Source organism: Poromitra crassiceps, assembly GCF_964638095.1.
Source record: "Poromitra crassiceps genome assembly, chromosome: 11".
Lineage (NCBI taxonomy): Eukaryota > Metazoa > Chordata > Actinopteri > Beryciformes > Melamphaidae > Poromitra > Poromitra crassiceps.
In genome coordinates, this window is record NC_139643.1 from 38313713 (window position 1) to 38325539 (window position 11827).

The window sequence follows — 11827 nt, forward strand, 5'->3', positions numbered from 1 at the left end:
TGAACGTGCCGGACGACTCTTGGCCGTTCACACCATTCCTTCTTCCTGTCCTTTCAACCCCCCACATCCCTCCCTTCTCCCCCATCCCCCCCCTCTCTCTTATTGAACTTCTATGCCGAATCAGTCACTCAACCGCAGCCCTTCAGATCTTTCTCTTTGTGTTCTCTCTCTCTCTCTCTCTCTGTATGTATCTATCTCTCCCTCCCTCCCGCTCTCGGTACTGTCTGTCCATTTTTGAGGAGACAGTGGCGCAGACAAACAGGGAGAGAAGATATCCGCTGGTAGACCGCAAGATTGGGGAGAAAGAATGGCAGAGAGACAGCGGAGGAGAGGAAGATACATAGATTGATAGGAGGGCGCGAGTTAATTACAGAGTCCTGGCAATGAGAGGGCAGAGTGACGGGTCTGTTTGCTCCGCCGCGGCGTCCCGAAAACATCACCCGCGCCCGCCATGTTTATCCTCCGCGGCCACAAGACCACAACTCCCATCAGCCATCACTGGAGACAGCTCAGATACCTAGGGGGTTACGGCTGGGGAGCATGCAGGCCGTGTTTGCAGACAAGGCTAATATGGATAAGTGGCTAACGTCGTGTTTTAACCGTTGTTTTTCCAGTATTGATGGAGCCGCAACAGCCAGTCAGTTGATTGCGGCGGGAAATTGGCGTCCAATTGTGTTTGTGCTTTTTCGTACAGTGCACACTCAGAAAACACACACACACACACACACACACACACGCACGCACACGGTAATAAAAAGAGACCAAAGTAAAGGCACTTAAAAGGCACTTTATAAAGATTTCTGTCAAACATTCCTTGTCAATCGGACAGAATCATAAAAAGTAATCAAATGTATAAATGATTTGAAAGAGCATCGTCAAACATCACAGTAAAAAGATCAGTGAAACCTCAACTCCAGTCTCTGTTGAGAGTTATTTATGGCTCTGGTGTACACAGTCTTCTGTGTGTGTGTGTGTGTGTGTGTGTGTGTGTGTGTGTGTGTGTGTGTGTGTGTGTGTGTGTGTGTGTGTGTGTGTGTGTGTGTGCGTGCGTGCGCACGTGCGTGTGCACGTGCGTGTGCATGTGCGTGTGTCTAATGGTCGAACAAAATATTATGAATTTATTCAAAACCGTATTCACTGTCATCTCACTTCAATCCTCTCTTCGCGGCCTCTTCCATTCCTTCGCATCCACACTATTCTCCACTTTTCCCTTTTATTTGATTGTTGTTGACTATCTGAAACTTCACCCCATAGTCTGATATGGCTTTTAGAGTCCCTCTCACTTAGAGACAACACTTTCTCTCCCGTGACATCTTATACGGACTATACGCCGCACATCTGAGCACCATGTCCACTGTACAGAGTTCACCCTCAGAAGGCTCCGATCTCAGTCCCCCAGCCCTGGGCCGACTTGGCCGATGCGCCCAAGCCCCTGCGCTGAGCCGCGGGAGACCCCAGAGGCGCGAAGGGCCTGAAGGAGACTTGCGGTGGGGCGGAGGACGATGCCAGAGAAGTGGAGGCGGAAGGGGAAGAGGAGGAGCAGGGCGAGGGTCGGGGGGCATGAGGGGACGGCTGGGTGTGTCTGTGGGCTGGGGAGGGGGCGAGGGTGGGCGATGGGGGCAGGGAGGGCACCCTGCGCACGGCGGCCAGCAGTGGGGGCGCCCCCTGCTGGCAGCCGCCCAGCGGGGCCAGGCGGAGGGAGGCGTGCGACGGGTAGCTCCCCAGGAGGGCCAGCTCTCTGCGCCCGCCGCCGGGGAAGGGGGGTGAGGACGGCGAGGAGGAGGGGGCGATCTGGGGGAAGGACGCCCACGGCCAGGGGGGGAAGGGCAGCGCCGTGGCGGGGGCCGACTGCAGGAGGAGGGGGTCCAGCTCGCTGGCGCAGTGGGAGAGGTGGGAGACCAGGCGGGCGCCGATGGGGTCCGGGGACTCGGCGCCACCCTCCAGGGAGCTGAGGTACCGCACCACCTCCCCAACACACTCCCTGAAGCCCAGGGTCCTGTAGTCCACTGCCAGGGCCCGTGCGTCAAAATAACCTGAGAGGGAGTAGAGAGAGACTAGAGATAACCGTGGTGCAAAGCAGCTGAAAAGTCGATCTGAAGAAAGCAGAAGAGCCAGATTGTCTCACCTTTCCCCCCCATGGCGTGCAGGAGTTTGAGGTGGTCCACTGTCATCTGCAGAATCTCTGCCTTCTCCAGCTTAGAAGAGCCCTGAAGCGAAAATGATCATCGTAGGATCAGATTTTAGCACAAGTGTCTTGGATTTTGAAAGAATCATTGATATTTTATCCGGGCCATTATTTTTGCTGAGCTGTTGACCTGTTTCTCAAAGGCGCTGGGCACCAGTCTCCTCAGCTCCGACAGGCTGTGGTTGATCCGATCCCGCCGCCTCTTCTCTATGATCTAACATAACGTGAAGAGGGGGGGAGAGGGACAGTCAAGGCCCAACTGAGAACACAGGCCTCGGGATCGAGCTTTATCGGGCAAAACTGACACTCAAAGGAGCGCAGTCGCATCATGACTGACTCACCCCTCTCCTCTTCTTTCGGGCCAAAATCTGCGAGGTGCTGCCAGGAGACATGGACCCGGTGACTGGGCTGAGAGACGGGAGGGGGAGGGGGTGGGGGTGGGGGAGGGCATTGGCACAGAAAGAAGCATGGTAACTTTGATGCCCCTGCATATTGTTATCATTACCCTCCCTAATATGACACAGAGGCAGGATGGCACATCAGCTCCCCTCAATCTAATTTGTGTTTTGGGTACAGAACGGCATCGGAGTGCCCGGGAGAGGAATGAAGATGAGATTTCCTCTTTTTTCCTCTTCTCTGTTGCCTTAATGCGTTTCTGGACATTAGTCTCAGTCAAATGACATGCTGTTCTCCTTCCATCCGAGCAAAGCACTTTTAGAAAGATGATTATAGCCACGGGGCATCGCTCGCATGGGGCTCCAGCGTGCAGCGTGGGATCCGTTGGGTAACGCACTCACTCAATATGGATCGTGTTTGTTTGTGAACTCTCGTCTTACAGGCTTAAAAGAGCCTGACAGCTTGGAGTCCCTTTTCAACTGCCTCACCAAAGACTTATTGCGTTTCTATTAGATTTGAACATGAAGGCTGCCAATTTAGCTGTGTGTTTTTGTTTAGGTTCAATGTTTGATGGTGCTGTCTCGAAAATGTGGGCACTGTCTTCTGTTTGCAAATGTCATATGGCAATTTGATTTATCCAAATGCTCTTTAGTATTATTCACTCGCTGGGTATTTGTATCTATGGAGCCTGATGTAACCACTATTGCCATGTGTGCTTTCATTCAGATGCGCTGTTTCAAATAAGTTATGATAAATATTTACTTTAATTTACATTTGCTACGATGGAGACAAGCAAGGAACTACGCTAATGCACCCAACATGCTAGATGATGTAATGACTTTTAATGTGTGAGATGTCAGTGTAATTTTTTACTGCTAATCAAATATTTTACTACCACAACACTGACATAAGTAATAGCTACTAGAAACAACTAGCCTACAGTTTTGTTCAAAGCATTCAACCGCTTCGACCGATATAGGTTGCATTTGAATCCAGATGAATTTTTCAAATATCAAGCTTTAAACTTTTCACATTAACAGAGCAAAAAAAAATTAATTAGAAATTTTATCCACGTTCAAATAAATAAATAAATAAAATATTACCATTGTGTGTTTGTACAGTTACATTATATGAAAAACTATGTTTGACCAAAAAAATAATTTCATAACTCCACACAAATTCCCCCCTTTCATTTTTTCTATATTAAATATTATAAAAGGGGGTACAATATTGTTTAGCCTGTTTCAATAGTTTTAAAGATGTAATATCCAGATCCTTAGCATTGAATTATATTTGTCATATAAGATAAAAAATAATATTGTCATATTGTGAATAAAGGGATTGTAATAAAAAACATATTACTAAGTCCACTGTTTGTGTGTATATTGTTCCTACAAAGTGACACATACTGTAATGTACCACCTTTCTTGATTTAGTTTAAAATGGACAATTCACATTTGTTGTTTCTGCAACAACAGTTCCTGATATATAAAGGAGTAAAAACGAATAAATTATTGTCACATAGAATCACTACATTCAACGAATAAATTGTGTTATTGTTTATTTATTTATGTTATTGTATTGAATTCTGTAGGGGGGGGTGGGTGCTCACAAACTCAGATGTGTTTGTAGGAAAGCTAAAAGTTACAAAAGGCATGCACATCCAGCAGGAAAGCTGACATATGTTGTGTTTGTATGAAAGCTCACATATTAAATGCATATTATTTGATGCAATATAAATAAATGCCAGGATAAATTCTGCCACTGTTCATCTAAAATGCGTTTCACTCCCTGTGACAGACACCGTCCCCACTCTTCTGACAGGTCAGGCCTCACACATGAAGCTATACTTATTACTGTTAAGTATTACCAAACCCTGCACTGACATGGACAACCTAAGAGGAGAAAACGTGACGATGTTGCAGAGATGACACAGTGAATCGATGTGATAGAGATTTGTTGCTGGACTGTAGGCCTGAAGCAGTTAGAAAGCCAGTGTAACGCTGGTGTATTAAGATTTACTCTCAGGATGGCCCGCTATACTTACACAATTTTGTCAAGTATTGCATAAAGATAAGTTGATACCTTGGCCTGTATGCAGGAAACATTTAAGAATACCTGATCTTATAAGATAAGATAACTGATCTTGAATTATTACTTGCATCAACTGCTGCCATCTAAACAGAGAAGCTTCTCTGCAGTCTAGACATTTCTAACCGGTTTGTAACATTCATCAAATCTCCATAAAGATGTGAGGTGTCAACTGCAAATTCATCCGTCAGCTAATAATTATATTTGAAGAGCAGTTTCTTCTGAGATGCTACAACCTTAGGTATGACTGGAGAGGAACGTTACCCTCTCAGGTGTGTGCAGGCTCAGATGCTCACCAGTAGCCGTCCTCCTGTCCCACGTCAATGAACTCGTCTGTGTCCGAGTCTGGGGAGCTGTAATCATGAGGTCTCTTCATCTCGCTGCCTCTAGATGGACGGATGGTTGGATGGATGGATGGATGGACTTGGGTGCAGGAGTGGGATCGCTTGGCGGCCTCTCTCTTCCCCCTCTGCAGGCGATGCTGTGAGGACTGTGTGCCCCTCTGGAGGAACTGCCCACCCTCTGTGGCCCTCACTCTCTCCTCTACTGAAAAAAAGAGCCTTGTTCTCCTCGGTGACCGGTGTCTTGTCCCTTGTTTGTTCCTCCGCTCCTCCGTTGCCTCTGTGAGTCTCCTGTCCTCTTCTGTGCTTCAGCGGTGCCACTCGATCGTCCCCCAAGGGCCCATGACAACTAAATGTTTTCACTTGTTGCTTCAGTCCTTTACTCTGTCATTGGCATCCAATCTCTCTCTCTCTCTCTCTCTCTCTCTCTCTCTCTCTCTCTCTCTCTCTCTCAGTTATTTCTCTCTTGGCTCCCTCTCTCTGTCACAGCCACCCAATGACAAAACACGACTTTGGCACGTTGGGGCAGGGTTGCCAGTTTTGGCTCCCCCCCTCTCTCTTTCTCTCATTCCCTCCTCCCTTCCTTTCATCTACCCTTCCCTGTCTTCTCACCCCCGCCCCCTCCCTCTCCCTCTTCTTTCCACCCCTTTGCTCAGTCATCCTCAGTCAATTAGCCTCCTCATATCCTCAGTCTCATCCTGCTCTCTCTCTCTTTCTCTCTCTCTCTCTCTCTCTCTCTCTCTCTCTCTTTCTTTCTCTCTCTCTTTCTCTCTCTCTCTCTCTCTCTGTCTTCCTTTCTTTCTCTTTCTGCCCCTTTAATTATACTTGCAGAACAATGGCCGAGGAGAGAGGGAGGGAGAGATGAGCGGAGTGTGGGAATGACGCGCTGTGAAAGGCCTTCGGCGGCCACAGGGGCGTTGTGTGAAGACACACAATGCTGTCCTCCCATACATAGAATAGGCTACATACAGGTGCCTGGAAGAATTGAGTTACTGCATGTGTGTGTGTGTGTGTGTGTGTGTGTGTGTGTGTGTGTGTGTGTGTGTGTGTGTGTGTGTGTGTGTGTGTGTGTGTGTGTGTGTGTGTGTGTGTGTGTGTGTGTGTGTGTGTGTTTGTGTGTGTTTGTGCACGCGCGCGCGCGCGTGTGTGTGTGTGTGTGTGCGTGTGTGTGTGTGTGTGTGTGTGTGTGTGTGTGTGTGTGTGTGTGTGTGTGTGTGTGTGTGTGAGAGAGACAGTGATGTACTGTTAAATCAAAAGTGACCTCCAGTCGGGGATCAAGCATCAGTACTGTCAGAATAAAAATCAACAATATTTTCAGAAAAGCATGAGCTCCGGTGCACTTAACTCTCAATGTACTCTCACACTAAAGAAAGATGTCAATATGATTGAATGCACCAACTGGTGCATTGGTTTATGAAAGATAAACAGTCATGGGGGGGGCGGAGGAATAGCTCAGGAGGTAGAGCTGCAGTCAGGGAATCGGAAGGTTCCCGGTTCGAGGCTTGCTCCTCCAAGGGCTGCGTGTCGAAGTGTCCTTGAGCCAAAACTCCGCAATGCTCCTGACAAGTTGGCGCCTTGCGTGTCTGCAGACACGCAAGGGTGTGTGAATGTAGACATCACTATGTGAATGGGTGAATGTAGACATTACTGTGTGAATGGGTGAATGTAGACATTACTGTAACGTTGCTGTATAACTCCAGTCCATTCAGGCCAATAAGTCGTTGAATTTCACTTTGAGAAAAAGGAGACTTTGAGAAAGCAGCGAGATGAGAGCTCGGGCACAAGCCCTTGAACTAAGCTGTGGTCTGTCCATCTGTCTGCTGTGTGTCTGTGCAGTGCAGAGGGCAGGGAGGCAGGTCAAGAGAGGAATCAACCAGTGAGTGTCCCAACATCTGAGCTCTTCACTGGACAAGATAGCCCTGTCTGTACACACACACACACACACACACACACACACACACACACACACACACGGTTCCTTGTGACACTTAGCGCTTGGTTCCGCTGCCACCGTGGGAACATCGCTGGTACAGATCGCCATGGAAACAGGAGACCCAGGCGCCGGTTGTTAGGAGCAATGCCTTACTGACCCAGCTGTGTGTGTGTGTGTGTGTGCGTGTGTGTGTGTGCGTGTGTGTGTGTGTGTGTGTGTGAGCGAGGCCAAATGGCATGCACCCTTCCTCACAATGCCCAGCTGAGTCCTTCTCTTCCTGCCTGGCAGACTGGAAGGGTGTGTTAGTTTAAACACACTATACAATGCATGTGTGCACTATCGTGTATGGTTTTTTGAATGTGAAAAGTGCTATAGCCTATCCATTGTGAGCTCTTTACATGCCATTCATTTCTCGTACTTCCGTTTATGCATGTGGATTTTTGTTTTCATTCTTAATTTCAGCTGTTTCGATGAGATGCTTTTACACCTGCCTCGTTTTTGTATCTCACCTTACAGTACAGCTATGCTTTTTTTCTGGTCTTCCTGCATTTGATCATTTCATATGTGTAAAGTAATGAACTAACTGAAACCATGCATGTGTCAAGACAAGTTTATTGTATAGCCCTAATTCACAAGCATGTCTCAGAGGGCTTTACAGAGAATGTGTTTAAGTCTAGCTAAGCATAAGATTGAACACTCTTAATTAGAGAGAGAAGGAGAGAGCAGAGGGAGGGGGAGAGAGATGGGAGTATCGTCTATATACTAACAGTACTACTGTAGCAAACACTGCAACAGGAAGTATGCTACGGCAATTTAGAATGTTTATGTTGACGATACGGTTGAAATCAATATCAGGATAATCGCAACAAGTGGAAACTGTAGAGCAGCAAAATGCAGAACATTTGGTCAGTAATATTTCTATATATCTGTGGAATGCACTACCACCTGAAAAAATAACATTAAAAAGAGAGTTGTAGGTTTTTAACACACATGTAAAACAATGGCTGAAACAGAAACAACAGGTTTGTATACATTCTTTCTCTTTTGTTGCTTTCAGTGATCTTCAGTCATTGTTGTCTCAATTACGACTTGTAATGGTCGTCTGTTATGTTTGTTTTATTGTTTTATATTAAGAGTGTTTTACTAGGGACTGTATGTATGTATGTATGTATGTATGTATGTATGTATGTATGTATGTATGTACAGTATGCATGCATGTATGTATGTATGTATGTATGTATGTATGTACTGTATGTATGTATGTATGTATGTATGTATGTATGTGTGTGTGTGTGTGTGTGTGTGTGTGTGTGTGTGTGTGTGTGTGTGTGTGTGTGTGTGTGTGTGTGTGTGTGTGTGTGTGTGTGTGTGTATGTCTGTTTTAAAAGCCTAACCAGGGACAAGGGCTGCAAATTAGCTATGGCTAGAAGTCCTATATACACAGCATCGGTTGGATTTTATCTAAATGTAGGCCTATGTATTGTCCCTGTCAAATAAATGAATAAATAAAATACAGTTATTTCTCAATATCAATATATCACAATATGGCCCATGTAATTATGCAAAAATCATGTTAAATAATCATAATGTGTGTGTAGTGTTTGTGTGTGTGTGTGTGTGTGTGTGTGTGTGTGTGTGTGTGTCTGAGCGTGTGTGTGTGTGTGTCTGAGCGTGTGTGTGTGTGTGTGTGTGTGTGTGTGTGCGTGCATGCGCGCGCGTGCGTGTGTGTGTGCGTGTGTGTGTGTGTGTGTGTGTGTGTGTGTGTGACATGACGAGTGTCAGCAATCAGTGTGACCATCACCAGGGGGCTTATGGTGTGGTGAATATGAGTCAGGACCAGCGGAAAAACAGAGATCTCTCTTTCCCTCCTTCCCACCCTCCCTCCAAACAACCCCCATACCACCACCACCCCCCCCACCCCCCCTTCCTAACCCCCCATCCACATATCCTTTCATTACCAATCATTGCTTAATTCAGATCTGGATCTCATTTCAGCATCAGACAACGGGGAAGAAAGAGCGAGTCTGAGACGTGTATGAAGTCAGGCCTCCATCTCTCTCTGCTCTGTTGTTATTTTTGATCACACAGCCACCGTCTCCCCTTCAAAGGACAACTCTCTTCTCCCTATTGCCTATCGTTTCTCTATGTCTGTATGAAATCACTTTGGCCCGCCTCTCCGTTAGACAAGACTTCTTTTTAGGAAGAGGCGGGCTGCATGAAAAACGTGCCTGGAGTGGAAAGTAATTAAGAAGATGAACGAATAAATAAGTTAATTATGATAAAAAAAAGTGGGGGGGGGGGTGCAAGGGAGGGTACGGGAAGAGAACAAGAGAGAGAGAGAGAGAGAGAGAGAGAGAGAGAGAGAGAGAGCTGGCACTGGGTGGCGGGGTGGAATTCGGGGAGATTTCTGGCGATCTTTGGTCGGCCACTTCAAGCCCTCTCCCTCCCCTCTTCCCATCCAGCCAGCCCCCCACCCTCCCTCCCCCCAAACCACAACAAGGCCGCGTCCCTTATTGAAATTAACTAGCTCATACTTTTACAATTTGGGCACACACGCACACACGACACGCACGGCTTGAATATGAACGTGTGAGCGCTCGCTGACACACACACACACACACACACACACACACACACACACACACACACAGATGCACACATATGGCCATGAACTCATTCATATATAAACACACACACACACACACACACACACACACACACACACACACACGACAGATGCACACACATGGCCATGAACTCATTCATACTGTATATACAAACACACACACATACACACACACACACACGCACGCACGCACGCACGCACTGCAACCCCCTCACGCGAATGCGGACAGTACACATACCCACACTTTATAACGCACAAACACTCAAGAGCAATTACTGTCTCTGATGCATGACTATTGCTATTGTTTGAAAGTCTGTGAGATGGAACAGCTCCGCATGCTATTTTGTTTGTGACTTATCCTCTGCATTCATGTCAAACTGAATAACTGCCAGGGATTAGAAATGTCTCACTACATGGTTGACTTGATTATTACTTATTCTATTTCCCTGCAACATTTTCCAACATCTTTATAGCCTATCTCCGTTCCCCCTTGATAGAATAACGATAATGCTGCAGTAGCAAAAGATTTCCAATGTGCAATTAATTTTGCACACTTTTCAAAAAGGAGTAAACACGAAGTAAACTATAAAAGGCAAAAACAGGCAGAAAAGTCTGTGCTCTCCTCCCAAAACATGCATGTAAATGTGCCAGCACCAGAAAGCAAACATTCACACAAGGAAGTACCAGAACCCACTTTGAAGCTATAACCACATGTACATATTTACAAGAGTATAATAATGCATTCAAACCAGTACATGACAATTGCACGTTTACTGAACAATAATAGAAAATCTTGTTTTTGCACATGCACAGCAGTGAGTTCATGGCACTAGCAAGTTCAGGACAATGCATTCAGATCCGAAGCCAAAATACACAAATTACAGAAAAGAATATGGCATGGACGACCAAATCCCAGATGGTGGGCCGCATCCCAAAAAGTATGAATGGACATTCAGGGCTGCAACAGTTGCGGTGTTTGTTAATATGCCTTCTAATAAGCAAGGTACCTCAAATCACTCCTCATATATCATTGAAGCAGCATCAAACAGTCAAAACAGTCTTCTCGCTGGCTGGGAGCCCTTTTGCCGAGGTTTGAAAATAATTTGCGGAAGGCCAAATGTGGCCATAGCAATAGCTTTTCACATACAGCCATAAAATCGCTTGATTCCTTATTGGTATGAGGCCTTTCTAGTAGTCAGCCTGTGGCCTGGCGCTCAGTGGCTGGGGTCAGCATTGAATTGGCATGGGAACTGGCACTGGAGTGCTTTGGCACTGTCCGGGCTGGACCCCGGAGGGAATTATCTGCCCTTCAGACATGCGAGGAATGCCTGAGACCTGCGGCCCTGCCTGGCCGGCCCGCTCCTCCACCCCTCACTGGGAATATAACCTGGATGTATTAGACATTCCTGGGAACGCCGAGTGCGTTCCCGGGAGCCTGCATGGGAAATGCGTGTTTCCGTATAATCGGATGAGTGTGTGAACAAAGATAAAGACAGAGATGCTCAAAAGTCATTTTTTTGCAAGTCCAAGTCAAGTCTCAAGTCTTTGAGGAGTCGTCCAATCAAGTCTCAAGTTGATGAGGGGGAGGGTCCAAGTCAAGTCTCATGGATGAGAGATCTATCATCTGCTGCATGCCATCCGGAATGCATAGCTAGAACTAAGGAATTCAAAACATTTACTGTATTATCCTCACTCCTTTATCTATTAGCATAAAGTAGCATTGATTAGTTGACATAATTAGACATTTCCTTCATGTTAATGCACACAAAAAAAGATTGTTCACAAGTCCAAGTCGAGTATCAAGTCAAGGACGAGTCTCATGTGAAGTCTTAACTGACTGTGTGTGCGTGACTGTGTGTGCGTGACTTAAGTGCGACTCGAGTCCAAGTCGCAAGTCCAAGTCCCCATCTCTGGATAGAGAGGTAGCCTAATAGTGGGACAGAATCGGGATTCATGGTCAAGCGGAGTAATAGAGCTACAGTGGCTGCCGCGATGCAAGGTGTCAAGAAGGCACGTGATAGGTCAGAAAGAGAGAGAGAGAGAGAGAGAGAGAGATGGAGAGAGAAAGAGAGATGGAGAAAGAGAGAGACAGAGAGAGAGAGATGGAGAGAGAGAGAGAGAGAGAAAGATGGAGAGAGAAAGAGAGAGAGAGAGTCCTCCCTCCTCATCCGGCTCCCCTACGCAAAGATAAATAAAGAGGCTAAAAGCCGAAGAGAGAAAGCAGAAAGGCGCTTTTGTGGCTCGGGAGTGGGGTC

The 11827-nt window shown here is 46.6% G+C and overlaps 1 protein-coding gene across 2 annotated transcripts; it reads right to left on the bottom strand.

Moving 5' to 3' along the window:
• Positions 1 to 974: 974 nt before the first annotated feature.
• Positions 975 to 5460, bottom strand: heyl (hes related family bHLH transcription factor with YRPW motif like). 2 transcript variants are annotated; one of them, XM_083645600.1, is made up of 5 exons: positions 4969 to 5460; positions 2527 to 2593; positions 2316 to 2399; positions 2126 to 2207; positions 975 to 2033 (listed from the first exon to the last, which is right to left on the bottom strand). In XM_083645600.1, exons 1-5 carry the CDS (start codon positions 5046 to 5048, stop codon positions 1372 to 1374), a joined length of 975 nt encoding a protein of 324 aa, XP_083501726.1. In that variant the 5' UTR covers positions 5049 to 5460; the 3' UTR covers positions 975 to 1371. The 2 variants fall into 2 exon arrangements, with proteins under 2 accessions (XP_083501726.1, XP_083501725.1); XM_083645599.1 differs by having other exon boundaries at positions 975 to 2054.
• Positions 5461 to 11827: the final 6367 nt, after the last annotated feature.